The sequence below is a fragment of the Antechinus flavipes genome, chromosome 2 (genome assembly GCF_016432865.1).
Source record: "Antechinus flavipes isolate AdamAnt ecotype Samford, QLD, Australia chromosome 2, AdamAnt_v2, whole genome shotgun sequence".
In the NCBI taxonomy this organism is placed as follows: domain Eukaryota; kingdom Metazoa; phylum Chordata; class Mammalia; order Dasyuromorphia; family Dasyuridae; genus Antechinus; species Antechinus flavipes.
In genome coordinates, this window is record NC_067399.1 from 114926168 (window position 1) to 114953768 (window position 27601).

The window sequence follows — 27601 nt, forward strand, 5'->3', positions numbered from 1 at the left end:
TGAAATGACTGACAAGAAGAACAAATGTGATCCTGAGCAAAGCAGCAATCCTTAGTGTTCTACATCCACCTATCAAATACTCCTTCAAGTGGCCTCTACCAGATTAAAATGTAATTAGGAAGTCTTACAAAAATGAATGTTGAAAATTATTTTTATATGTATCTGGAAAAATAAAATACTATTGATAAAAAAATGTAATTAGGAACTATTTAATAAGAAATGAAATACAATAAAGTATAAATAATATTTTGAAATTAAGTTAACATGTGGCCCTCGTGTAGGGTTTGTTGTGTTTAAGTATTAAATTTAAATATTTTAAGTATTAACATTTAAAAAGTATTAAGTATTAAAAGTTTAAAGGTATTAAGTATTAAGCTTTTAAATATTAAATTACATACTAATTACATGCTTAACCCATTAAGTAATTTACATATGAAGTTTTAAGTGTTCAATGTAAATATTTGAGTATTAAATTTAAGTATTTTAAGTATTAAAATTTTAAAGGTATTAAGTATTTAAATATTAAGCTTTTAAGTATTAAAGTATTTTACATACTAAAATTAAAAACCCATTAAGTATTTTAAGTATGAAGTTTTTAAGTATTAAATGTAAGTATTTGAGTATTAAATTTATGTATTTTAAGTATTATAATTTAAAAGGTATTAAGTATTTAAGCATGAAGCTTTTAAGTTCTAAAGTATTTTACATACTAAAATTTAAAAAGTATTAAATATTTTAAGTATGAAGTTTTGAAATATTAAATTTACCTATTGGGCATTTCATTCCTAATCCAACAAGCGGGAATAGGCTGGTGAGGCTGGTTCCTTTCAAAGCAGAGGCTAGATGACCAGGGATATTGTACAGGGAATTTTTGCAGTGAGTGAGAGATGAGGCAAGGTAGCCTCTTGGAACCCTAAGATTCTATCCTTTGATATTAAGATTTTTCATGACTTTTTGTAGTCAATCATGTGGAGCTAAAAGAAAATCTCGGTGTGATTGGCCTAACCCTTTGATTTCTCAGATACAAAATCAAGGTCCAGAGAAGCTCTTTAAGTATATGGGGTGACAAAGGAGCTGGAAATCGACACAGATTCTTCTGATTTGGGTGCAGAGCTCCTTATTATACCATTCAGTCTCCCAGTCAAGGCCCATAGTGACTTTTTAAATTAACACACTGGGCAGAAGACTATACCAATTGGCTAATTAGCAGCTCTAACTGATCACCCATTTCTCCTAAAAGAAAAGCAATTCTTTCACCAGCAAAAACGACATCAGATTCTTCCAAAGCAAAAGTCTGACCCTGGAACAGAGTCAAAATCAAGCACCATAGGCAACTGTAGTCTTTACACTATTTGGGGACTGTTTACTGAGTGTCAATTTTAATTCATAAGCTCAATTTTATCTTATATGTTTTCCCCATCCAAAAAGTACATTGCATATTTCCATAAACTCAGAAATGATGAAGCCCAATTCCCTCATTTTTACCTTTTGGCATGAAAATGAAGAATGCAAATTAAAAGAAAACCTCCATTTTAAATTTCATTCTTTGAATCTGCTCATAAAGCAAAAGAGGGAAATTGGTTACTGTGGAACAACACAACCATCTATACTGCCACTAGATGAATGTAGTCAATCAATATAATTAACACATAATTAGCAAGCTTTTTTTTTCTTCTTCTAGGTACCAGCAGGAACTCTGCTTTGAGTCAGCCCTTACCTCATATGATACACTTGAAACCCGCTGAAAACCTAAACACAGCATAAAAATAGATGAATAGTAAAACTGAAAACTTTATACTAACGTTCAATTCAACAAGCATTTTTATCTTCTGTGCATTTACCTAGTACAGGTTGAATTTCTCTTTGCTATTAGAGTGAAAGCTTTTTGAGGTCAGACAATGTTTTCTTTTTTTCTGTCTCTTTCAGCACCTAGCACAGTTCCTGGTACATAATAGATGCTTAGTAAATGCTTTTCGAATGGAACATTGAATGAATGAAAAAAGTATTGATTTTTTAGTACTACTATATGCAAAGCTGTGGAAACACAAGTAGAATCACAAGCCAATCTCTGCTCTTAAAAACCTTTCATTCTAATCGGGTAATAACACATCAATTCTAGGATCATAACTATGGATCTTGCTTCCCCCCCATATTACTTTTATCACAAAGCTTTTTAGGTTTCTTCACCTGATTATCTCTCTCTCTTTTTTTTTTAATTAAAGCTTTCTCTTTTCACAGCATATGCATGGATAATTTTTCAATATTCACTTATGCAAAACCTTGTGTTCCAATTTTTCTACCTCTTCCCCAACTCCCTCCCCTATATGGAAATAATCCAATATATGTTAAATATGGTAAATAAATAAATAAATAAATATGTTAACACCTGCTCATCTCTTATGAGGAATTTGGCCAGAGAGCCCCAGCAGAAGAAGCACTGAAGTTAGGAGACCTGGGTCCTTATTTTAGCTTCATCACTCATTAGAGTGTGATCTGATATAAATTATTTCAGTAGGTACAGGTTGAACCAGATGACCTTTAATTTCCTTTCTAATCAAAAGTCTATAATTCTATGAACTGGAGCTCCAACTTCCTAGTTTAGATTTTATATTAGTAATCATGTTTGGTGTTAATCTATTCTTTCTCATCACCCAGAGTCAGAATGCAAATTAACAGACAAGAATCAGTCAAACTAGTCAATCAGTTACATTGCTGTGTAGAGTCTGGCTACTTTGCACCAATGCTTTATCCAACAGGGTTCTGAATTTCTTTATCTCTTTATCTGTACTGTTCATTTACCAAGGCTGCCAAAACTTTAAATAACTACATTTTCTAAAGGCACTTCTCTGAAGAATGGTTTTGTCTTCATTTTCTGTCTCTACCCTTTACATGTCTGCAGCCACCTTATTTATTTTGCCCATCAAAAGCCTCCTCTCCCATTCAGCCCTTTAGCACTCTTTTAATGTCTTTCTCTCTCTCCCTCTTCCTCCCACTATAATCTCCCATTTTTCTGTGATGCATTCCATGTGACTGAACACCAGCCAGAACTTTTAATTCATTATTTCCCATTCAGCCCCCTTAATTTTCTCTTTCTGTATCCTGAACTTCCTTCCCCTTCCTTTTGTGGTCCCTTTAAAGAGGAAGATGAAATAAAACCGACTCTTTTTTTCTTCCCCATTGCAGTGTTTCAGTCTGACCTGAAAACCCCAAGGGGCAGATTTCAGTATCTCCCATTTTCTCCCACAAGGATGGTACCTGACCACTGTATCTCCTCAGTCCATGCAGGTCCCTTATGGCACAGAGATCGAAGGGATGAATATTTTGGGTTTGGTCCTCTTTGCTCTGGTCTTGGGAGTCGCCTTGAAGAAGATAGGCTCAGAAGGAGAAGAACTGATCCGTTTCTTCAATGCCTTCAATGAGGCAACCATGGTGCTAGTGTCTTGGATTATGTGGTGAGTGCAGCTTCCTCCTCATATCCTGCCCTTGCCTAGATAAAAATGTAGAATTAGACACTGACTCAGATATTCAGGCTGCTTAGCCATAGGTTCCAGCTATGACCAAGAAATATTTCATGGAAATAGCGTAAGGAAATTCAAAGGGAGAGGGAAAGGTTGAAGAGGAAATCAAGACACTTTTGTTAAACCAACTTTACATGATAGTTTCCAGTTTTACTTACAATCCTTTTTTCCCTGTATTCTGAAATACTTGTTTGTTGATGTTAACCCTAACACCCTAATAAAATTTAAATTTAAAAAGTTTTAAAATAAATATTTGAAATATCAAACAAGTTCATTCTTGAGCAGAATTAGGCTTTTGGATCTGAAAGCAATTAATTAATACTGAGAACCAATTAAAATTACTTCTAAGTTCATGAGTAGAAGTGGAAGGAATTTTGAGTGGAGGCAAGTCCACAGCAATAAAACTGTTTTACTGCATTATGTGTGATGCCACTGAAATTGTAAGGTACCTGAAAGTATGGACTGCTTTCTTTATTTTTTAATATCCTAATAATCTAGTATCATTAGACAAAATTTGGAACTTATTAAATTGTGAAGTATAAAAAAAAGAAATATTTCATGGGAGGACACAAGGGCCCTCTGTCAAATTAAGGGGTTAGACGAGATGGCTTCCAAAGTCCCTTTCAACTGTAGATCAGTAACCCTATGATCTTATTTCTGGTCCCCCTGACTTCAACTTCAAAAGTACCCCATGTGCTGAAACCAAATTGCTTCCTCATTTCCCTGATATTACTGATAATAAGTATGGCTTTTTCATTACTGAATATAGCCAAACTTATCTTGAATCTGTTCATATTTTCAATCTGTACCATCTCTTGGTAGCAGTGAGTTTTATAAGTTTCTAATTTTTTCCCCTAAATCATTTTTTCCCCTAAATCTACTTGCTTCCAAGTCCCTTGTTCTGATCTTAGTGAAATAAACCAACCACAACAAGGGTGTACCCTATTTATACTCTTTATAACTTTAAAGATTTGGATTATATCCTCTCTTAGTTTCTCTATACTGAAGGATCTTGATTTTTTCTTTTCTTTTTTATTGAAGTTTTTTATTTTCAAAACATATGCAAAGATAATTTTTTGACATTGACCCTTGAAAAACCTTGTGTTCCAATTTTTCCTTTTCTTCCACCAACCCCCTTCCCTGGATGGCAAACAATCCAATATATGTTAAACATGGTAAAATATATGTTAAATCCAATATAGGCATACATATTTATACAATTATCTTATTGCATAAGAAAAATCAGTTCAAAAAGGGAAAAACTTGGAAAAAAAATAAAATTCAAGCAAACCATAACAAAAAAAGAGTGAAACTGCTATGTTGTGATTCACATTCAGTTCCCACAGTCCTCTCTCTGGGTGTAGATGGTTCTCATCTTGACTCTTTTCTTTATTCACTAAAATAATTTTAAAATATTTCCTGCTTGGAAAGGTTGGAAAAATAAGGGTTTCCAACTTGGTTTTGACTTGATTTTCATTTTTTTTTAAATTCTGAATTTGACAATCTCAAAAAATTGAAACTTTTTAGTAGGACAAAAAAAGAGGATAGTATGTGGAATTACAATCTCTATTACAACTTACTTTTTTGAACATATTAAATATGCTACTTTGACTTGACTCAAATTGGTTCTTTAAAAATAATTTAATTTTATTAATGTCACCAAGAACTTCACACACACACACACACACACACACACACACACACCATACACTTATTTTTGGCTTCAGTGACCAGGACTACTTATCAGAACTCAATTTCTTTGTGTGTTAACTTCCATCAGTCATCAGTCATAACATCCGGGTCTGATCCTCAAGCATACCTTTCATCCACAAAGCACTTTCTTCTTTGTTAACCCTTACAAGATTCCCAGCCCTTCCCTTTTCAGAGATTCCTGGAAAGGAAATGTTTTAGTTACTATTTTATAGATGAAGAAGGAAAGATGCTTAGAAGCGGATGGAAATTCTAAGAATGGGTGGGAAGGCAGAGAGAGGCCAAAGCATCCCATGATTATCTTTCCCAACTTGAAACATCCTGTGTTGGTTTTGATTTTACCCATGAAAACAGTTAAGCTTTGTATCATTGAAGTAGGGGAAAGATCTGACACTTTCCGAAAGGAACAAGCTAGTGGGGTTTTCCGATCCCATTACCAGTTTGAGGTTCTTGGTCTATTTTCCTCCCAAGAGTAATGCCCTGGGGCAGCCTTGTTTATTAAGCTCCTTTTATCTATCTATCTAAGCTATCTATCTATCTAAGTTAGCCACACAGTCTTTCATTCTTTCAAGTGAATAAGTTGGTAAGGCTTATCAGGCAAGTACCCAGGTTGTCCAAACCACGCTTGATATTTTATATTCAAACTTAAACACAGAATTTAAAATGTCCTGAACAACTTATCTATCATGGGCCTTTACCAGTTCTAGGAAAGATCTTAATCAGTTTTGCTATTAATTCTTTCCACTCTCCCCCTAATTACATAAAAATCAAAATTCCCTGTTAATTTCATATAATAAATAAAACAATTGAACAATAAAACAATTTCTAGTCGAGTTTGCAAGATTAACTGACTTTCCCTAGCCTAATCTTGGCTGTAATAATCTCTGCCCTAGGAATACACAGGGTCATATCTTAAATAGATGTATACACCAAATCGGCAAGCCTTTACATAAAAGCAGCCTCTTACATCAGAGAAGAATCAGAAAACCTTCCCAAAAGATGTAGATTTATGTCAGCTTTGCAATTCTGTTAGGTAGTTGTATTTATCCCTTGTGTTTATCAACAGGGAAATAGGCAAGGGAAGATAAACCTGAGAGTACAAAAGAGGCAGAAGCTACAAATTATCTCTCAGGGGCTCATCTCGCCCTTCATCCTATTTTGAAATGGCCTTTTATTGAGTTTCATTCTTTCGGATGAGAAAGGTCAGATAGCCCTAGGAAGGAGCCAAGATTCTAGTCTCGAGTGTACTGCCATTTAATCATGAGCTTGAGTCAATCAATGAATAAAACTCTTGTCTGTAAAATAGAAAAAACAATATATTTGTCTCTTATTATGGATACTGTTTTTCACTCATATTTATCAATAGGGGAACAGTTTAAAGAACTTAAGTCACAAAGCAAGCAAAATTTAAGATTGGGAACCTCAGAATCTGGCCTCATACTTCATCCCCCTGAGAAGATAATTGTCCCATTCCTTAGTAAGATAAAAATGACACAGTCCAAGGAAGAAGCTAAAATTCTAGTCACGGGTCTATTAGCAGTTAATCATGACCTTGGGCCAGTCAGGAAATCAAATTCTCCCTCAGTTTCCTGGCCTATAAAATGTGGGAAATCCCACTAGTCCTAACATGGCTACTTCAAAGATAAGGTGAAAATAAGGAAGATGAAAGTCCTCTGACTTTTATAGCAGGAAGACATTACCTTCATAGATGTTTCTAATATGAAAGAGTCTTTTCTATTTATCCTATAGGTATGTTCCTGTGGGTATTATGTTCCTTGTTGGAAGTAAGATTGTAGAAATGAAAGACATTGTCACCTTGGTGACCAGCCTAGGGAAGTACATCTTAGCATCAATTCTGGGCCACATCATCCATGGAGGGCTTGTTCTGCCGTTCATTTATTTTGTTTTTACACGGAAAAACCCATTCCGATTTCTTCTTGGACTCCTCACACCATTTGCAACAGCCTTTGCAACTTGCTCTAGGTAAGTAGCTTCAAGATGCCATTGTTAATTAGTGCCCCCACTTTTCCCCTGAAAGGACCCAATTTCCCCAAACATCCAGGTATGTGAAGAACTACAGGGATAGGAACAGTTACATAAACAAATACTAGGGCTATAAAGTGGTCAGACTGATCTTCTCATTTAGTTGTTGATTACATCACTTTAGTAGTTACCTTGGACTGCATTTCTGGATTTGTCCATTCAATTCATTAAGTACTTGTTAAGTCCCATATGCCACGGACTGGCCAAAAATGCACCAAAGATACCAAGACAGAAGCAGAACAGCCTTAGCCTTCAAGGAGTTTGTAGTCTGTCTACTTCTGGGATATGACATACACACATGTGCACAAATAAATTACAGAGCATATAAAAAGTAGTGCAAACTAGTTAAAAGAGATAGACAAAGAGACAGAGAACCTAGTGACTGAAGGTAAAGTACATGTAGAACAGGGTTCAAAAAAGACCTCCATGTGTTTTCACTGACTGTCCCTCTTGCCTATTTCCTTTTCTCTACCTCCTAGCTTCCCTGTTTCCTTCAAGTGCTAATTAAGACCCATTTTCTACAAGGTCATTCCCAGTCCCCTTTAATGAGAGTACTTTCTCTTTATTGATGATCCCCAATTTTCCCATTAGGTTGCAAGCTCTTTGAAGGCAGGGAGTGACTTTTAAGTTTTTTTGTTTTTTGGGGTTTTTTTGGTAATCCCAGCACCCAACATTGTACTGAGGTGCTTAATATATAGTTGTTGATTGACTGCCTTTTGCAGAAGGAGGTAGCACTTAAACTATGCTTGGGAAAGAAATTGGGAACTCTAAGAGGTGGAGAAAGGGAAATGCATTCCAAAAATACAACAACAAATTCCCTTCTCACCATTCACAGCTAGAGGGAATAGACAGAAGTAGTCTGGAAGAGCCTTCTTATGTTGTCCAAAACTGCAGCCAATGAAAATTTGGCCTGTGTAAAATAAGCAGATTTAACTCAGTAAGGAAACATATTCTCGGCAAGTGCCTGAGGTAATCAAACTTGAACCACTGACATGTGCTCAGGACATGTGCTTTTAGTCTTAATAAGAAACAGGAAGTCATTGCAAGAAACAGATTTTACTTCAGGTCAAGTCAACAAGTATTTATTGACTATTTATGATGTACTGAACCTGGGAATACAAAGAAAGGCAAAAGGACAAGTTCCTTGTTTTCAAATAGTTCACAGTTTAATATGGGACAATGTGCAAACAACTTTGTACATCTAAATTAGAGAGAGGATAATTTGGAGGTAGTTGACAAAGAAAAGGCCCAGGTATTAAGAAGGATTGGGAATAGCTTCTTGGAAAAGGTGGAACTCTAATACTTAACAGAAACCAGGAAACAGAGATCAGGAGGGAAAGAGTCCCAGGCATGGGAAAGAGCCAGCAAAAATGTCCAGAGCTGAAGATGTGTCTGCTCACATATGTTCTTCAGAACATCAAAGAGACCGCCATTCATGACCTTTGAAGGCAGGGAGTGACTTTTAAGGAAAGTCTTTCTAACAATTAAAGGTATTCAGAAGTAGATCGGACTGTTTTAAGAAGTAAGAGCTTCCTTCTCAAGGAACAAGACAAGGGTTACAGAGCCACTTGCCAGAGTTATTATAGAAAGGTATGGGTTAGAGGAGATGACTATTGAGCTCCAATCCAAATGAATTTTCTGAATTACAGATTTAAGGAAATAAGACAAAAACATTGTGATAGGACATTTACTGCCCACCCAAAATAATGGTATTAAATATTACTGAAGGATTATTTAGTTAATATTAAAGGAGGAGGTAGGTTTCGTTTGCTTTTTTCTAAATTATATTTTGTTTTTACAATTTTTCCATTTTCTTCCCCTTTCATCCTTCCCAGCTCCTCATTGGAAAAAAAAAAAAAAAAAAACCTTTGTAACAAATATGCATGGTTATGCAAAATAGTTTCCCCTGTAGGCCATATCCAATAAATATATGTCTCAGTCACCACACTCTAAATCGGTCCCCTCTCTGTTAGCATGTTTCATCATCAATCATCTGCAGCAATGGTTGATCATTGGGTTAATCAGAGTTTATAAGATTTTTAAATGCTCTATCTTTATGATGTTATTATTGTGTAACCTGTTCTCCTGATTCTGCTAATCTCACTGCATCATTTTATACAAAGGTTCTTCCTAAATTTCTCTGAAACTCTTCAAAAATAAGGATTTTTTTAAAAGAAAAAGATAATAAGTAAATGTGTTATACTAGGAATCATTTAAAGACCCACAAAGATTCAGAATTGAACTTGACTAGACAAGCTATTTTCATCTTTCTTCTTTTGTTCATTTCTAGCTCTGCAACCCTCCCCTCCATGATCAAGTGCATTGAAGAAAATAATGGTGTCGATAAAAGAATCAGTAGGTTCATCCTTCCCATTGGGGCCACCGTGAACATGGATGGGGCAGCCATTTTCCAATGTGTGGCAACTGTTTTCATTGCCCAGATGAACAATGTAGACCTAAATGCAGGACAGATTTTCACTATTCTGTAAGTGACTATCTTCTCTAAAACTGGGTCAGAATTTTAGGGATTTTCTGACAAACATTTTTCAAAAGCATTTTAAAGATGAAAGAATTCATGGGCAAAAAAAAGACCTTTTTTCAATCTGGGAATTGACCCAAAATGTAACACAGGAATAATAATAATAAAACAACTCTCTGAAAACAGGGTGTAATAATTAGGGGTTATGGTTTAACCATAGCTCCCAGGAGAGGGCAGAATATGCCATCCCCTGAGAGAAACTCCTCAGATGTCCTCATCCAGTCCCCCCAAGGTCATGTGTCTCAAAGAATGTGGACTCTGGTTAAGCAGCTGCAACCATGTTTATTTTTTATTGAGCACAGAGCAAGGCAGAGGACAGAGGCAAGAGTGTGGTTAGCGGGTTAGTAAGCGGAAGGGAAAGTGAGATACACAGGGGAAGGGGATCAGCCAACATGGCCACTTGGAGGAGACTTGCAGGTGTTTGGGAGGCAGGTAGGGCTGGCTCATCTGCACGTGGAAGCCCCCTGCTTCGTGGAACACAGGTAGGGGAGTCAGCTGTGGCTGCCAGCTACTATCCTTGGATATGTTGGCTATTAAGACCACAGTGCATAAGCAACTCAGTGATAATATTATTATGTAGCAAAATTCACATAATAATCCCATGACACAAGGTATTGGATCAGTGATCCCTGCAAGGCTCCTTCATATTTGCTGTCTATGACTGGGAGATGAGAGAAAAGGAAGGAATTTTTCCCTCCACATGCAATATTCTGTGAATAACCAATGAGTTGGTCAAGAGAAAAAAGTTTCACACTTAACATAGAATATACTTAGGATACCTAGGTGGTACAAAGGGTCCGGAGTCAGGATGAACCAAGTTCAGATCCAACTTATATATTTAATAACTGTGTTAAAGGCAAGATTCTTAAGCTCTCTGCCTCAGTTGCCTCAACTGTAAAATGGGGATAATAATAGCATTTACTTTTCAATGATTTCTGAGAATCAAATGAGGGAATAACTGTAAAGCACTTATTAGCACAATGTCTAGCACATAGTAATTACTAAGTAAATGTTAGTAATTATTACTATTATTAGTCGGAATACCAACAGTTAATGTTAATTAAGCAGGCTAACCACAGAGTGATTTTTGGAACACTCTCTGCTGTGGGAGCCCTTTTATACTCTTTGTTTCAGGGACAGTCATGGCCAAGCGATTCTTCCCCAAGTGGCCAGTGACCAGCTTCTCTGTACTTAGTTAGGCTAAATACAGTTTAGCCAGATTAATTTAAAGCTGAACTGTGTCAGTTTCCAGGCCCTTGAAGCCTTTCCAGCAAAACTAAAACCTGCCAGTTTTTCCTCCGCTCAGAAAGCCTTGGAGACGCCAGCCTCACTCACCTGCACTCAGTGATGAGGCAAGAGAGCCGAGCAGTCAATATATGGTTAATAATTATGTGATTTAGGCCGTGCCAGCGGGCCACAAGCCTTGGCAGGTCCATTGATCAGGAAAGTCTCATACCCAGTCTGGCTACAGACCATGAGCCTGTTGTCCAAGGGAAAGACTTAATTCTGTGATCATAGCCAGCTCTTTAAGGCTTTTTTTTTTATATATATATATTATTGTAATCCTCACAATGATCCTGTGAGGTAGATGCTATTATTTTTCCTATTTTACAGATGAGGAAATTGAGGCAAATAGAAATTAAAGCACCTGCCCCGGTCACAGATAGTAAGGCAGGATTTGAACTCGGGTCTAGCTGATTCTAAAATACTGTGCCGCTGAGGTGCTCCATCCCCATGGCTGTAACAGAGCATACTTTCCCACCACAGCTGTTCTCATACTCATGCTAAGGTGTAGGGGATTTGTGTGGTCAGTATTAGTAGAGGGGAGTTCCCATTTTGACCAAATCACAGATCCTTCAAGTAATAATTAGATAATAATAGTAATAATGTTCCAGTAAAAGAGTTGTTGGGAAAAAATAAAAAGCTTCTCAGAATTCCCTCTGCTTTCTGCCTAATAAAGTGAGCATCTTGTATGAAGCAGCAGTGACCACTTAGGCCTTTCCCTCCCACAGGGTGACCGCCACAGCCTCCAGTGTTGGAGCCGCCGGAGTGCCAGCAGGAGGCGTCCTCACCATCGCCATCATCCTGGAAGCCATTGGGCTCCCCACTCATGATCTCTCCCTGATCCTGGCCGTGGACTGGATAGTGTAGGTACCCACCCGGGGGCTGTGTGCCGGTGGAGACAGCTGTTCAAATCCCTCCTTTGCCACTTAATACTTGTGTAACCTTCAAAAATTCACTCCGTGTCCCTGAGCCTCAGTTTCCCCATCTGTAAAACGAGAGTATTGGCTCCTGTGGCACCTGAGACCTCTTCCAATTCTGTGTCCTTTTGTTCACTTCTTTTTTTTTTTCCTTTTCTTTTCTGAGGAAATTAGGGTTAAGTGACTTGCCCAGGGTCACACAGCTAGGAAGTGTTAAGTGTCTGAGGTCAGATTTGAACTCAGGTCCCCCTGACTTGAGGGCTGGTGCTCTATCCACTGCCACCTTGCTGCCCCATGTTCACTTCTTTTATGGAGCAGCTGCTTGGTCCTAGGCACAGAGAGAGTAAGAGAAAGGTAAGTGATGGCTGCTGCCATATAGGAGGCTACCACCTAGCTGGGAGATAAGATTTCTGCATCAGAAAGTCAAATAAATGAGATGACAGATAATCATAACTATTTTTATTAAAGCTTTTTATTTTCAAAACATATGCACGGATAATTTTTCAACATTGGCCCTTACAAAACCTTGTGTTCCAAAATTTTCCCTCCTTTCCCCCACGTCCTTCCCTTAGATGGGATTAACAGGTTAAACATGTTAAAATATAAATAATCATAGCTATTAACGTTTATATGGTTTTTCTAAGCTCACAAAGTGGTTCGCATATGCTAAAGCCTCCCATCAACCATTTGAAGTCATTATTACAAGCATTATCATCTCCCCTTTTATAGACGAGGCACACAGCTAAGAAATGTTGCAGGTAGAATTTTAACTCAAGCTTCTTGCCTCCACATCCAGTCCTGTATCCTCTCTACCAGGCTCCCTCTCCTGAAGCCAAATGATAATTCTCAAGGGGTCATTCACCATGCACTTGAAACACCCTAGAAGGAAGCTCTCAAACTCTAAATGTGGCCCCATAATCCTTCGGCCAAGAGAAACTGTGGGGTGGGATGGCCTGGGCTGGAAGTCAGAAAGCCTTCTTTGGCCACTTTACTGCCTGTGGGACCTTAAGCAAATTATTTCACCTCTTAAGGTATACGTTTCCCCATCTGAAAAATCACAGGGCCTGGAGGAAGGGATCTTTAGGGATCCTTCCAGGGCCAGCACTTCGTGGGGAAGAATAATGGTCAGCTTGGGCTGCAAGCATTTCCAGGGAACAAAGGCTCAGGAAAAGTCCAGCCTACTCAGGAGTACCAACCACCAGAAAGAAAGCCAATGCTAATAAGAAGAGAATCTTTCCCCAAAACCTCCTTCCTCTGCAATCCCCTGACAAGCAGGAGAGAGATTCCAAAAGGGAAGGAAGAACATGGCAGATGAGACCAAACAGTAACTGAAGTCTGCTAATCTCAGCAATGTGGACGTTGGGGTACTTACTAACTGACGTTTATCCGCCTTGAGGTTTATAAAGCACTATAGGGTTGGGGTTCAGGTTTGGGTTGGAGGGAGGGTTAGGGTTCAGGTTAACATTAGCCTCTGGGTTAGAGGCTGGTTTGGGATTGAGATTAGAGTTCTTGTGAGAGAGAAGGTCTCACCTTACCCTCAGATGAGGTAGGAAGTACAGGTACAATTACACCAATTTTACAGATAGGAAAACTGGAGCCTGAAAATATTTCAGTATTTGCTCAGTTACATGGTTAATCAAATGGTGGAGGGTTTGAAACTATCTTTCTTGCTGCCTGTCATTTAATATTTTTTCTCTCCAAGACTGTAACAAAGACTCTTACTCAAGTTCTAGGTATCAAGTTACTTGAGTCATTTGTAGCCAAAGATTGTATAACAAGAATGAGTTTCTCCATTTTACAAACAAGTAAGCTGAGGCCCAGAGATGGCAACTCAACCTCCATCCCTCCCCCCACGCCCCACCTTCTAAATTCCAAAATTGGGAATAGTACTTGGATCAGCTAATAAATATTTATCAAGTATCTGCTATGTGCCCGGCTTTGCTAAGCACAAAAAGGTTAAAGACTTTCTGTTCTTGAGGAGCTTACAACCCAATGTGGGGAGACCACATGCAAACAAATATATGCAAACTATAGACAGGATAAGAAGGAAAGAATTAACACAGAGAAGGCACTAGAATTCAGCTGGTTTGAGAAAGGCTATAAAAGAGGGGATTTTAGTCACTTCTTAAAGATGAAATAATTAACACAGAGAAGGAACTAGAATTAAGCTGGTTTGGGAAAGGCTTCCTATAAAAGAAGGGATTTTTTCACTTCTGAAAGGACACCAGGGTAGTCAGTAGGTATCACTGAGTAGGGAGAGCATACTTTAAGAAACTTGTTTCCCATTCTTCGTTGCATTGGTTTTGTTTGTGCAAAATATTTCCAATTTAATGTAATCAAAAGTATCCAGTTTACATCTCATAAAGCTGGGAGATCATATTTTGAATTTGGCATCCAAAAACCCCATCTGGAACTGACCTTTCCTAAATGCTTCGGATTTTAAAAAGAATCCAGTCTCTTTACTTGGCAGGATTTACCAAGCACTGCAGTGAGTCCTGAAAGCCAGTGCCTGAAATTACCATCTCCTTCCCTTATTGGGAAGGCTTGTCCTTAGGTGGGTCACTTAAGAAGATAAGGGGTCCCAGACCGGCTTCCCTTTTCCTCTTTTTCAAAAGGTTTCTTCTTCCTTCTATATTAGAGAAATGGCTGTTTCTGAGATAACTGGTTAGCAAACAATTTGCTGTAGAATTGGCAAGATGAGCGAGGTCCTAAGTAAAGGCTGCAGCCAAGAAATGTCTCACGAGCTCCCCAGCAAGGGACAGTGCCAGTCACCATCCAGGAGGCAGGGGAACAGAGAGCTAGAGGTGGACTCAGGCCTGAGTTCTACTCTCCTCAAACCCCCTACTCGTGGTGGGACCTGGGGCATTTCCCTTGAAAATATTCAAGGGAAACAAATCCCTTGTTTCCCTTCTTTGTAAAGTGAGGACGTTAGATTTAATACCCTCTAAGGTTTCTTCCTTCTCTGCATCCATAACTGTGACTTTTCTTCCCATCTTTCTGTAGTAGTGTGGATATGTGTTTTATATATATATGTATATGTGTGTATATGTGTTTTATATATATGTATATGTGTGTATGTATATATGTACACATATATTATATTTTATGTTCTATATTATGTATCATTATATAGTTATGATACTGAGATGGGAAATAATAACAATAATAATAATAGCTCTTTTTTCTTTTTGGCCATCCATAGGGACCGTACCACCACCGTGGTGAATGTGGAAGGGGATGCCCTGGGGGCTGGAATCCTCCATTACCTGAATGAGAAGGCGACAAAGGTGGTGGACCACGAACTCAGCGAGGTGAAAGTAGAGGCGGTCCCCAACTGCAAGTCTGAGGATGAGACCTCCCCTCTGGTGACCCACCGAAACCCAGCTCTGCCTCCGGCTGGCGCCCCTGACTTAGAGTCCAAGGAGTCAGTCCTGTGAGCGGCTGTGAGGTCTCACGCTGGGCCGCCAGAGGCGGAATGCCGGTGTCCTGGCCCCGCCACACCTGGACCAAGCGCCTCCTGGACCTTTGTGCCTCCTGAGGGATGCTTTGGGACAACATCCTAGGCGATGTGTGTTACTTAGCGTGTGTCCTGGGGCTTCGCAGTGGGACCCATTTATCTTGAACCGGAACAAACACTTCCATGTTTCCCTCTCTTCGTGTGCAGACGCCGCTCTGTGTCTGTGAGTCTGTGTGTGTGTCTGCTCTTGTGTGTGCATACATGCAAGTGTCCATTTCTAAACAACATCCCCAAGACCTGCCACCAGCACATGCTGATTAAAGCTTAGAAAAGACAAATTTAATCTTCACTAGTTAGCCTGTGTAGGAGGGGCTGCCTTCCCACACAGCTAGAAGGTCTGCAGAAGTAGAGAGCATCCCTAGGGACTCCCCAATATTGTCTAGTGGGTGGAAGCAAGCAAAAAATATAACAAAATTAGCTTTCTTCCCTCCTTCTCTCTCTCCCACTTATCCTTCTAGCCTCCCCAACAAATGGAATCAGTAAACAAAGAGCATTCCGGTGTTGTTTGGAGAGGCTGTACCCTAAGCGAGTGCATATGACTTCTGCAATTGTGCTCATGCTTTGCCCAGGGGGAGCCTCCTACTTGGGCTTCAGCATCAGTCCCATGTCAGGCTGTGACATGGGGTCTCGACTTCTAGGGAGACTGAGGTAGGCTCCCTTCTAGCCCACAGCCCCAGCTAGCTCAGTCCCTGTCAGAGCTGATCATTTATTTCCCTGAGGTTGGCAAGCTGGAATTTTGGCAGTTCTGCAGTTGTATGTCTGGTAATTAATTCTGGTTTGACAGAAGGTCACAAGATCACACTTTCTGTGGTGCTGTACCCATGGTGTAATGTCAGCTGTCTCATTTAGGGAGGGTGTGAGAGAGAGACAGAGACAGAAAATTATGTATTTCATCAAAGTATTTTGAGTCTGCTACTCTGTCTCTTAGGGCAACACACTGGCAATGGGACATCTCCAGAGACCAGGAAAGGGTACCATGTAATTCCAGATTCCCTTGTTTTGATTTGAGTTGGCTGTTTGGAGTGGAACCTAATGTACTCTAAAAGGAAACGATGGGGGGAAAAAAATCAGAAAATGCCCAACATGGCCTGCATTCCTGCAGTGACACATTGGCTCCTTCTGAATCAAACTTTGTCAGAGGTTCTGGTGCGCTGGATGAAGAATGCAAGGGGTTCCTCCTAGAGGGGGGAGACCCCCGATCTCTTTCTGACACCAGTACTTCATCCTCGGGTGACCTTGTCACTGTATCTCATTCTTCTCCCCTCCCTCCCCAGTCTGTAAAATGGAAACGATAATACCTGCTTTTACCTACCTCACAGGGATTTGGTGAGGTCAAAGTTAAGCTGAATTAATCTAAGAAAAAATCACTGAGCTCTTTTAAAGGAAACATCTGGGAAGTATCTTTATTTAATGGCCAAATAATAACTTTGTCCAAACAGGCATCGATCATAGTCGTTCTGACTGATTTTTGTAAGCAGAGCTTTGTTCCATGTTTGTGTGTATGTGTGTAAACACAAACCTCCGTTGTGTTGCATGAAATTTTGTGTGTGTGCTTTTTATAATGAATTCCCTTAAATCTGTTGCTGGATTTTCTTAGTAATGGAAGGTTTCATCTCCTTAAATCATTGTCATTCTCTATTTGGTTGTTCTTCACTGGAGTGAATGAAAGGGCGGTTTTGTAATACCTGGCTTGGCTGGCGCTCATAGTTAAGGATAGTAATTATCGCAGAATATGTTCAGTTGCATTTGAGGTGAGCCCCACTCCCCAACCCAGACTGTTCCAAATCCAGCCCCAATTTTTTCCACCCTTCTCACTTATCCTAAAGCTACAGGAGAAAGGTGAACTCTCATAAGGATGCACTGGACCCCCACTGCTTAGCATAGTGCCTGGCACATAGTAGGCGCTTAATAAATGTTTATTGATTGATTGATTAAAAGGGATAGGAGGAGGAGGATGGAATAGAGAGAATCCCTCCCTCCTTCCCCCTCTATACTTCCTTTATCTTTTACATAAATGTGTACTCTGGATCTGTGCCCAGGCAGGAGACAAGGAAGGACCCAAAGAACATGTAGCGGTGACAAACAAGTCTCAGTTCCCCTGTACTCCAGAGAAAAGTCCTTTTCTTTGGCTCACTCGAAGCCGGCTTAGCTAAACAGTCCTTTTGTGAAGCTCTGGGACAGCCAAAGGCCAGTGCCTTAAATGGAAAAATAAACGGAGGTCAATGAAAAAGGCAAGCAAGATTTAGACACATTTTTCTCTTTCATAGGCACAGGGGAGCTCATTGCTAGTGTCCTAGACTCAAAGGAGAAGACACTATACTAATTTTTAAACAATTAAATCTTCCCTTCCTATTTCCCACTCTTGCCTCAAAAAAGTATATTAAGTGCACACTGATGATTTGCTTTTTGTTTTAGTTAACCATTGAAAAATAGTTTCTATCTATTAAGCTTTTACTCTGCTTGGACTTTGGCCTAAACTGCCAGAAATGAACTGCCAGATGTCCTGATTTGGTCCCCAATTTCCCCCTTCATTCATTTATTCAGCCCAAGGCAATTATGTTGTTGGAAGGAAAAAGAGCTGAGAAAATAAAACCTAATCATGTAATATGACAGTGCTTGACCCTAGAAGCTTAAGGGGAAAAGAAGAGAATTTAAGTTAATCTATTCAATTAATCAACCCTCTTTGAGATATTGAAAGGAATGGGAATTGACAACCTCTTTTTGCTTTTGTCTGGTCCAAGCCTTTTAGAATTTTTTTTTGGTAGAAATTCTTTCACAATGTCCATGACAAAGTCTTCCTACTTGTCCTTTTCTGATATTTGTTGTAAACGGTGGTTCTCTTTAATGGCCCTTTGTGTGTGTGTGTGTGTGTGTGTGTGTGTGTGTGTGACTTGCCTTAAGACAGAGCAGTCTTTACCAACAAATACATGATTTCTACTGGTTTCTGCTGCCTCTTTATCCTTCTCTGTTCCACTCATTTTAATAAGCCATGTTTTAAGATCAGATTTAATGGGGTGATCACCAAAAAGAAGATCATCTTCTTGGGTGCCTTTGGTGGACCCATATTGGGATTTTTAATACTCTCCTATGCCGATGAGGAGCATGAGGTAGTATTGGGGGCGAAATGATAGCTTCAGGTCTTATCTCTGACACAAACTAGCAGAGTAAACAGAAGGAAGTCACATAACCTCTCAATACCCCCAAACAACTCCCTTAAGATTATAAGGGGCAGAATATTGTGGGCAGTTGAAGGGCTTTTCCATGTTGAAAGTTCTCCACAGCAGTGGACTTCCAAAAAAAAAAAACCTCCTTAGAAAAGCATATCAGTATTATCCCTGAATACTTTACAAGGACCTGGAGCAGTGGAAGCAAAGTTAAGAAAAGGGTAGCTATTGTGATGGGCAGCTAGGTGATACAGAGGATAAGAGTCCCAAGCTTGGAAGTAGGAAGACTCCTTCCTGAGTTCAAATCTGACCTCAGACGCTTAGTAGCTTTATTCCTGGGCAAGTTACTTAGCCCATCTGGAGAAGCAAATAACAAACTACTCCAGTATCTTTGCCAAGAAAACTTCAAATGGGGTCACAAAGACATGCCTGAACAACAAAGCTATTGTGACATAAATTCAAGATATAATAACTAACTTGCTGCTGATAAATCATGGATTTTCCTCTTTTAAAACTATTAGGAAAGAATTAAACAATTTTGGATTTCCATTGGCACTAGCATGGATCTCCAGGTCAGTTTTCTATGATGACTGCTGGTTAAGTCATCTCATAACCAATTAGAGCTAAAGATTTGGGATGGAAAAAAATGGTCAACCTCCAACTGGTGGTGTTCACATTCCTTTCATTACGCACAAAATTGTAGCATGACTGAAGAATTTGTTTTGTGATAAAATTATCTTTAGAAAATAAAAATAGTCTACAAATTTACCTTGGAAGATTGGAGGACTGAATTTCAAGTGAAATAGCTATAAAAGGAGCAAGATCTGTGTGATATCACTTGATCTAGATTTTGGTCTCTTCCTTTTATACTAGTTAGCCTTGTTTTCAGTCAAAATATAGGATTGAAGAGAGAGAAGCTCTCTGTTCATAAGGGGACAAAAGTGGATGATCAATTTATCATATTTTGAGGCGTGACTTTACTTTTACCACTTTAATGTTGGTAAATATTTATTTCAAAGTTTCAGAAGTAGAAAGAACCAAAGAATTCAGGATTGTGGAGATAGTTCCACTAAGAGAACCTAATTCTTTTCATTGTCTTCCTCTGTAACAAATGCAAAGGATGTTGGTGATATTAGTTTGCAGTTTGGGTAGACTTGAATTAATTTGACCATTGCAGGGCCATGTATGCCCAGGAAAGTGGAAATCTTTTCAATGAATAAATTTAGCCAAACAAGCCCCCTGAGACAGGAAAAGGAATAACAATTTTAACTTCCTTTTTCCATTTCTATCTTTTACGAGTGTGTCAGGAGGTTTTGATACAATACAGACATCTAGATCCAGAATATTATTTTCCCTAAATTTTTGAAGTGTTTCCTTGTTCTCCCCTTTCTATTTGCAAGTGCTACTTGAGCACCTAATTTTGTTGTAGCCCCAGCTTTTGCCTATTTTGAAATGCTCAGAATTAATATTAATATGATTGAGGGTCTTCTAACTTGGACTGATTTAAGCCAGATATTTTAAAATGGCTTATTTTGCCCTTATTAAATGGACACCATCTCATAGGATCTTTATCCTATTGATAACTCAGCCAGTGCATAGTAGAAAATCGTCAAAGGGAAGTATCTCAAGGGCCTGTTTTATCTATCAGCTGATTATTGGGCCTAATCCAAAACTATGGTTCACTGGTTGCAAATTACTAAATCCAAACATCCATGGTAACCTCTGCCCTTATGTAACTTAGCTCAGCAAAGGCAAGTGATAAAGGTAGCCTGAAGAGCAGCAAGTTTTTTGGCAGAGAGATGCATATCAAGCATGGCAGAAAAATGTATGAAGTCTGTAAAGGAGAGGGTGTAGGTGAATGAAGTGTTTTGGGGATTTCTTTCTGCTCCTAGCCAGTTTAGAGTGCTCACCTTTAAATAAAAGTTTTACAAAGAGAATGGCCAGGAAACTTACAACAATATCAACAAGTCCAGCTAGCTGTCATGAGTAATTCTCCTAATTAGGGTTGTAAAACCCCCAGAGCAAGAGCTATCTTTACTGATACATGACAAGTGTTCAAAACAACACTAGCCACACCAAAAATAAATTATAACAGGTAGCTAATTCAGAACGCATGTTTAATAGGTTGTGTGTTGTCTTTAACAAGGAAATGACTAATTAATCTCTCAAATAGTGGGGAAGTAATTCATTGAAGCAGCTTGGAGTGATACTTGAGATAACCTTGGATGTGCTCCATGCAATGGGCCATGCAATCTGGGGCAGTGACCACTCAGACCCCCAGATTTTGGTCACATGTGAGTTATTGAAAAGATAGAGCAAGCAGTAGCTGAACTACACAAGTTGAGTGCAGTTCCCTGCTCTGGGAAGACACATTCAAAATTTCCAGATGGAGGCGTCACCCAGTTAACCTCCAGAATCTCTGTGAAGATACTTTCCATCTTCCCAGGCTCACAAAGTATTAAAGGAGCTCTGGGAAGCCCCACTTCTGGGGGCAGCACATACCCCTCCATGGGTTCCAGGGAGCCCAGCAGCTGTTGTGTGACAGCTAGTGCCGGCGTATTGGAATTTCCAACTTCCTCCTAGTGTTAGCCTGTCACACCTGCCTTATCTATCTTTTTTTTTTTCCTTAAATAATGGAAAAAGTGAACTTGTTCTCAAATTCTTGAGCAATTGGATAAAGCAGTGCCCTTTCAAATAGACTCAAATAAACTCAAACTATGGAAAGAATCACTTGACATATGAACAGGAATCCCTTACTATCAAGAGATGGTACTGATGAAAATATAAAGTTTGATAGATTTGGTGTGACAGAACCACAAAGGAATATATATATTTTATACACACACACACACACACACACACACACACACACACACACATGCTTTTTCAAGTTGATGGTAGGGAGGACAACCATACCTTCCTATTGACAATTTCCTTGGGATTGCTTCTGGCAACAAAATAAATGGAACAGGTTGTGAGTTGAACCAGGAAGATAATTCCTTTGGTATGTGTTTGTTCATTCTCTTCCTGTCTCTCTCCCTTTATTTATCTCTTTGTCTTCTGAGCAGTTTCTTTCCTTTCTTTACTCACACCTTAGGCCAGCTAGTGACCCCCATGGTCACTAGATGGAAAGAATCTAATTTAATGTAATCAGAAGGAATCTAAATTCAAATCTTACTTTCTACACTTACTGTTCAATGCTTTTTGTCCAAATCAGGGTTTCAATTTCCTCATCTATAATAAGAATAATAAGGATAAAATTAAATAATGCTTATAAAAAAACTTTTTGAGAACTTTAAAATACTACATAAATGTTAGTCCCATAGAATCTTAGCTCTCTTCAAACTCCAGCTCAAGTGCTGTGCTGGTAGATTGTTTTTTACTTTCCATCCAAACCCCTAAGCATTGAGCGCTTTCTGCTTGCTCAAATTACTTTATTGGTATACAAGTTTTAAACTTCCCAGTAGAATGTAAGCTGCTTGAAGGTAGATTGGATGTAAATGCAATTTTTTTTGTATTTCTTTTTGTCTCCACAGAGCCTAGCACCCAGTAGGCACTCAACAAACCTGTTGAACTGAACTGCATTAAATTGAATTGGTGACTCTTGGAGTCTTAAAACATTTCTAATTGTGTAAAAAGTGCTGTCTTTTATGGTCTCCTCCTGGGCCTCCAGAATCTATTAAAATTGTGGTTAAACACACACACACACACACACACACACACACACACACACACACACATTGGATTCGATCCCAATTTTTAAAAATAGCTGTACATTTGAAGTTTAGACTATCACAGAATTCCAAAATCTCAGAGCTGAAAGAGAGTTATCCCTGCTGTGCTCTTGGCCTAGACTTTAAAAATGTCAGAATCAGCCAACTTAAATAATCAGCGTACAAATTAATCACAATGTAGACCAAAAGTTTCCCAAACAGTCCCAAATCAGTTTACATCCTGTTGAAGTCATTAATGCTTTTCCACTTGCCATTGTTTGTAATCTTTTTCACTTAGGGAGCCTGAAAGAGGAAGATACATGTGGACAATTTGGCCTGCTAAGCCAGCCTGTGCCTTCACAATATGGGAGGGTGATGATTCCAAACTAGGCCTGATAATATTTTGACAGCTGCTTAAGAGGAATCGGGCTTTAAAACAGTTGTTGCTCACAGAAGCCTCGGTCCTCGCCTTCCTGAACGCTTGGGCCCTATTATCTCCCCCCCCCCCCATCACCCACTATCCCCTGTACCCCGCCCCAGTACCAGTCTCAGAATAAGCAATAGGCCGCCAACAATCCCTCCCAGGTGTAAAAATGACCGCCCTTGACTCAGTTTCTGCCTCTTAAGAGAATCCTCCACCTCCCTCCACCTCCACCGAGAGTATTCTTCAGCTCTAGTCCACAAAAAGAATCAATAATAACTACAGAGGCAGAACTCAAACTATTTAAACTGAAAAACTATTTAAAGGACTGAAAGAAAGCTGCTCCTCTGGCCAACTTGGGGCCACAGATATAGTCAGAGCAATTAGATAGGAAGCACAAAGGCCAGCCCTGTTTTGTTTTGGAGCTGTTTGGTTTTTGTTGGATTTTTCTAAACTAAGTTTATTTTTTTGATAGTAGAAATTGCATCTATAGAGGCAACTGAGCATCTTTTCAGCTTAAAGTCTGAGAGTTGCCTACATTACTGAAAAGTTAAGTAATTTACCTAATTCACACAATCCAGTCAAACTACAGACATTTATTAAGCACTTACTGTATGTCAGGTACGGTGCTAATCATGAACTATAAACATGAAGAAAATCTAAAAATATGGAAATATGTTTAAAATGATTGCACATATTTAATCTACATCAGATTGCTTGCTGTCTTGGGGAGGGGGGAGGTAAGGGAGAGAGGAAGAAAAATTTGGTACACAAAGTCTTACAAAAATGAATGTTGAAAAAAAACAATCTCTGACTTTAAGGAGCTTACCTTCTAATGGGGGAAGACTCATCAAAGGGCAGAGTGCATGGTGGCAAAGTCCAGAGAATGAAGGATGACTGGTCTAGGCCCTTCCTCAAAATGGAGATTTTAGGAGGAACTAGCCAGTGGAAAAAAGGGACCACTAGAGTGGAGGGGAAAGGCAGCTAAAACATAGCAGCAAAATCTAAAGAATGATACATGGCTGGTCTGAACCCTTCCTCAAAATGGGGGTTCCAGGAGAGATGGCCAATGGAAGAGGGCCACAGGTATAGAAGAAGAAGGCAAATTTATGGTACATTCAAGGCCTGAACTCATCTTCCTGATTCCAAAGCTAAATTTTTATTCCACTATTTCTTGCTACCTTCAATTTTCTGTTACACAATTCTAAGAACAAAAACCCCACATTATGAGCATGGGTCTTTTAATTTCCTAATTATAGACATGCTTAGTTAACATGAGGATTTGGGACTAGCCATATAGATTTCTGAATGAGTGAAACAGACAAACTGGGCCTGAATTTCTTAGGTTGGCTTGTCTCCAAATTGAATTTGCACTATTTGCTGGATCTGAAAATCAACCTGCATTAGTTTGTCAAAAATCTGATTTAGTTGATGTGGGAATTCTTTTCGCCAACACAGATTGAAACTTATTCATATTGGTCAAAGGTTCAATGCTATAAAATTTAATTAATTAGAACTCAGGTAATCAAAACCTTCCACTGGATTTTTTCCATATCACATGTAGACTAAACCCAGAAACAATGAGTCCTAGGAGCAATAATTAATTTTCACAGTTAGAAATTATCTGTCTTTTTTTTAGGTAAAAGAAAAATCACATAGAATGAACCTAGTCCAGGATTTTTTTTTACTTATTTTCTAGTTTTCCAGGAACAATCTTCAAATCAATGTAGAAACTGTTCATTTTTCTACCCCTTATGCAAGTATGGTCTTGTAAGATAAAACCATATTTGGAGGGGAGGGATAACCCTCTCCCTGCCCTCCAAGTGAGTTCAATTCAATAAATATCTATTAAGAAAGCTTATAACATCTGGCAGGCACTCTGCTAAGTCCAGGAGATACAAAGTAAAGCAAGATGGAAGATTCAAACAAGCTACTCAGTGGGGCTTACATTCTAACAGGGGAAGACAATATAATACAATACATAAAGGAGCTGGAAGAGATATGGGGAAGAGGGTCTATGTCTGGAGTGGTATGGTTTGGAGCTGATAGAAGGAAAATGAGGCAGAAGAGTGGCTCAGGTAAAATAAACTGAAAATTCACCTATCAGAGCCCAGAATGGTTCTGGGAACAGAATCAGACCCTACAGGGGAAGAGATAGATTTGATGACCAGAAAGAAGGTGATCTGATTTGGAGCATCTCGTTTTATATATATATATATAGTTGCCCTGAAATTCCCAGTTGTCAAGATAAGATTTATATTTAGATTGACAATTTCATTTTAGATTTTTAAGCAAAGGTTAAAACATCATAAAACGTGTTTTATGAATTAACCAGGAAATTCAGTTAACTATAATTCACACACACACACGCACACATATAAATCCCTCCATCATTTCCTGGGCATTCACTGTGTTTCACAATCACATGAGAAGCTTAAATATAGCAATTCAGTGGGGTGCTATTCTGTCTCCTGGCCCTGGAGATGAGCATTAGTTAAGTAACTTGACCTAAACTTGAAGCACCCATGATATTAATATAAGATCTTGGAGCTAGAGTTAGCAGTTGTGTTGTTTACTTGTATAAAACCCTTCATGATCCCATTTGGGGTTTTCTTGGCAAAGATAAGGGAGTAGTTTTCCATTTCCTTCTCCAGTGGATATATTTTGTCAGTTAGAGATTAAAGTGACTCACTCAGAATTATACAGCTAGGAACTAAGGTTACATTTGAACTCAGATCTTCCTAACTTTAGGTTTCCTCTAAGGATATTATATTAGGTCAGAAGGTATACAATCTATAATACTTCTGATTATAGCCTGAGTCAGATTGAAATGTAATTCCTATATGATTTTAACACATTGATGCATTAATAATGCATCATATAATGGTATATGCATAATAATAATAAAAATTATTATATAAATTATAATTTTTATATATATATATATTTATATATATTATATATATATTATATAAATTATAATATATATATATTTATATATATATATATAATTAATATATTATATAAATAATAATTATATATATAAATAATAATAATTTAAAAGAAGTGTATATCCATGTGGTTTTCTGCATCAATATGGGGCTCAAAGAACTCCTTATGGCTTAGAATTCCCCATTTCTGTTTGAGTTTAGTACCTCTGGATTAGAGATCATCCCCTCTCCTCCAATGATCCTATGATATGACCAGTAAACACGATCTCACTACATTATCTCATATATACTTTTGTTGAATTGGATTTAATTATTTTTTTCTTGGGGGAACTAAAAAATGCCAGGAGGCACAATGTAGTTGATATCACAAATGGCCTCCACAATCCACCGTGCCAGTCAGAATTTATCTTTTATGGAAGCCAGCATTGAGTACAGTATTAGCCATGCCCCTGGAAACATTTTCATAAAAATGTAGGATACAGAAATCCAGCTACAAACTTTCACAAACATAGAGTTATTCAGGACTCTTTCCATAAAACCCCTTCTCCTCAGAAATCTCTTAAGAAATTTTTCACAGGAGAAGAGCCGTCCAGGAGGCATTTTGATTAATGTCTCACTCCATTCAACCCAAGTTTTAAAATGGTAAGGCCCTGGAATAACATATACCTCAATGCTATGGCTATGATGGCTTAGTTTTGGAGACTTTTTTTCTCTCAGGGACATCATGAGCACATGGGGGAGTCTCTCTGTTTAGCAGGGATCAGACTAGGTCCCCCAATTTACTTGATGAAGTTATAGGATATGGACTGCTATCAGAAAGGAAGCTACACGTGTATTCTCACTTTTTTGCCAAACCACATTCCCTTTGTTAGAATTATATACTAAGAGACTGATCCCCATAACTTGAGGCAGGGAGATTGTCTCTAAGATGAATGATCTCTAAGAGTGAAGAGGAAATGCTAGTCATTCTATAAACTACAGTATGATACCAAACCTGATCCGTCATATTGGCATGGGTCAACATAGTCCAGAACTCTGCATCTTACCTGGCCAGGAGATCTGTTTTCTGGGCAGATCCTGGGCAAATGAAAAAATAAAATATCTGTTCAATTCACCACAGTCCTATAAAAGGCTTTTAGCTTCTGGGAGACTGTAATGAGTATAATAAGACACCTGGATATTTTCTGTTGGTATTTGTCCATGCATATCTTTGCATCTTTTGGTAGCTTGATCCTTTTCTGTGATAGAGGAAAAAATCCACTATTTATATCTGATATCCATATTGTATTTTGAGTACCTTTTCTAGAAGGGATCCCCACTTTGGAGGAAATCCCAAAGATTTCCTCAAGAATTTTTTACTCAAGAGTGGAAGTGGAGACAAAGAGAGGAAGACATCTGGCCCCTTTCTTTGGTGTCAGGCCCTCCCTCAGGGGAAAAAAAAATAGGTTAATCCCTTTTGAAAATAGGAATGTATAGACTTGTTTGTGAGGGGATATCTGCCAATGTGGCTTTGTACCCAAGGTTCCTTCCTCCTGACTGGGTTACTATGGAACCTGAAAAATCCCAGGTAACCTTGGTTTGGGTCCTTATAACACACAGAGAAATAGTCACCTAGCTCACTGACCTGAAGCTGTATATCCAAATGGGGGACAGATGGAGGGGAACCAAAGTTTCAAAAAATGAGAAGACAAACTGAGGCAAAAGGGTATATGGCAAAATATATTAAGTCTTTTTCCCTGGTCAAGTGGCCTTCAAAAGGCTCCCCCCTAAGTGATTTCTCCTCTAGGTCTCAGGTTTTCACATGCAACTATTGATCACTTGCTT

General features: G+C 38.6%; 1 protein-coding gene across 1 annotated transcript in view; it reads left to right on the plus strand.

The window, feature by feature from the left end:
* Window positions 1–22314, plus strand: part of SLC1A4 (solute carrier family 1 member 4) — a 41991-nt gene extending 19677 nt beyond the window's left edge. The window contains exons 4-8 of the mRNA XM_051975392.1: window positions 3277–3452; window positions 6978–7211; window positions 9562–9756; window positions 11823–11957; window positions 15214–22314. Of these exons, the coding sequence (XP_051831352.1) occupies window positions 3277–3452; window positions 6978–7211; window positions 9562–9756; window positions 11823–11957; window positions 15214–15448 (975 nt within the window). The 3' untranslated portion in view covers window positions 15449–22314. The remainder of the gene's footprint in view (window positions 1–3276; window positions 3453–6977; window positions 7212–9561; window positions 9757–11822; window positions 11958–15213) is intronic.
* Window positions 22315–27601: the final 5287 nt, after the last annotated feature.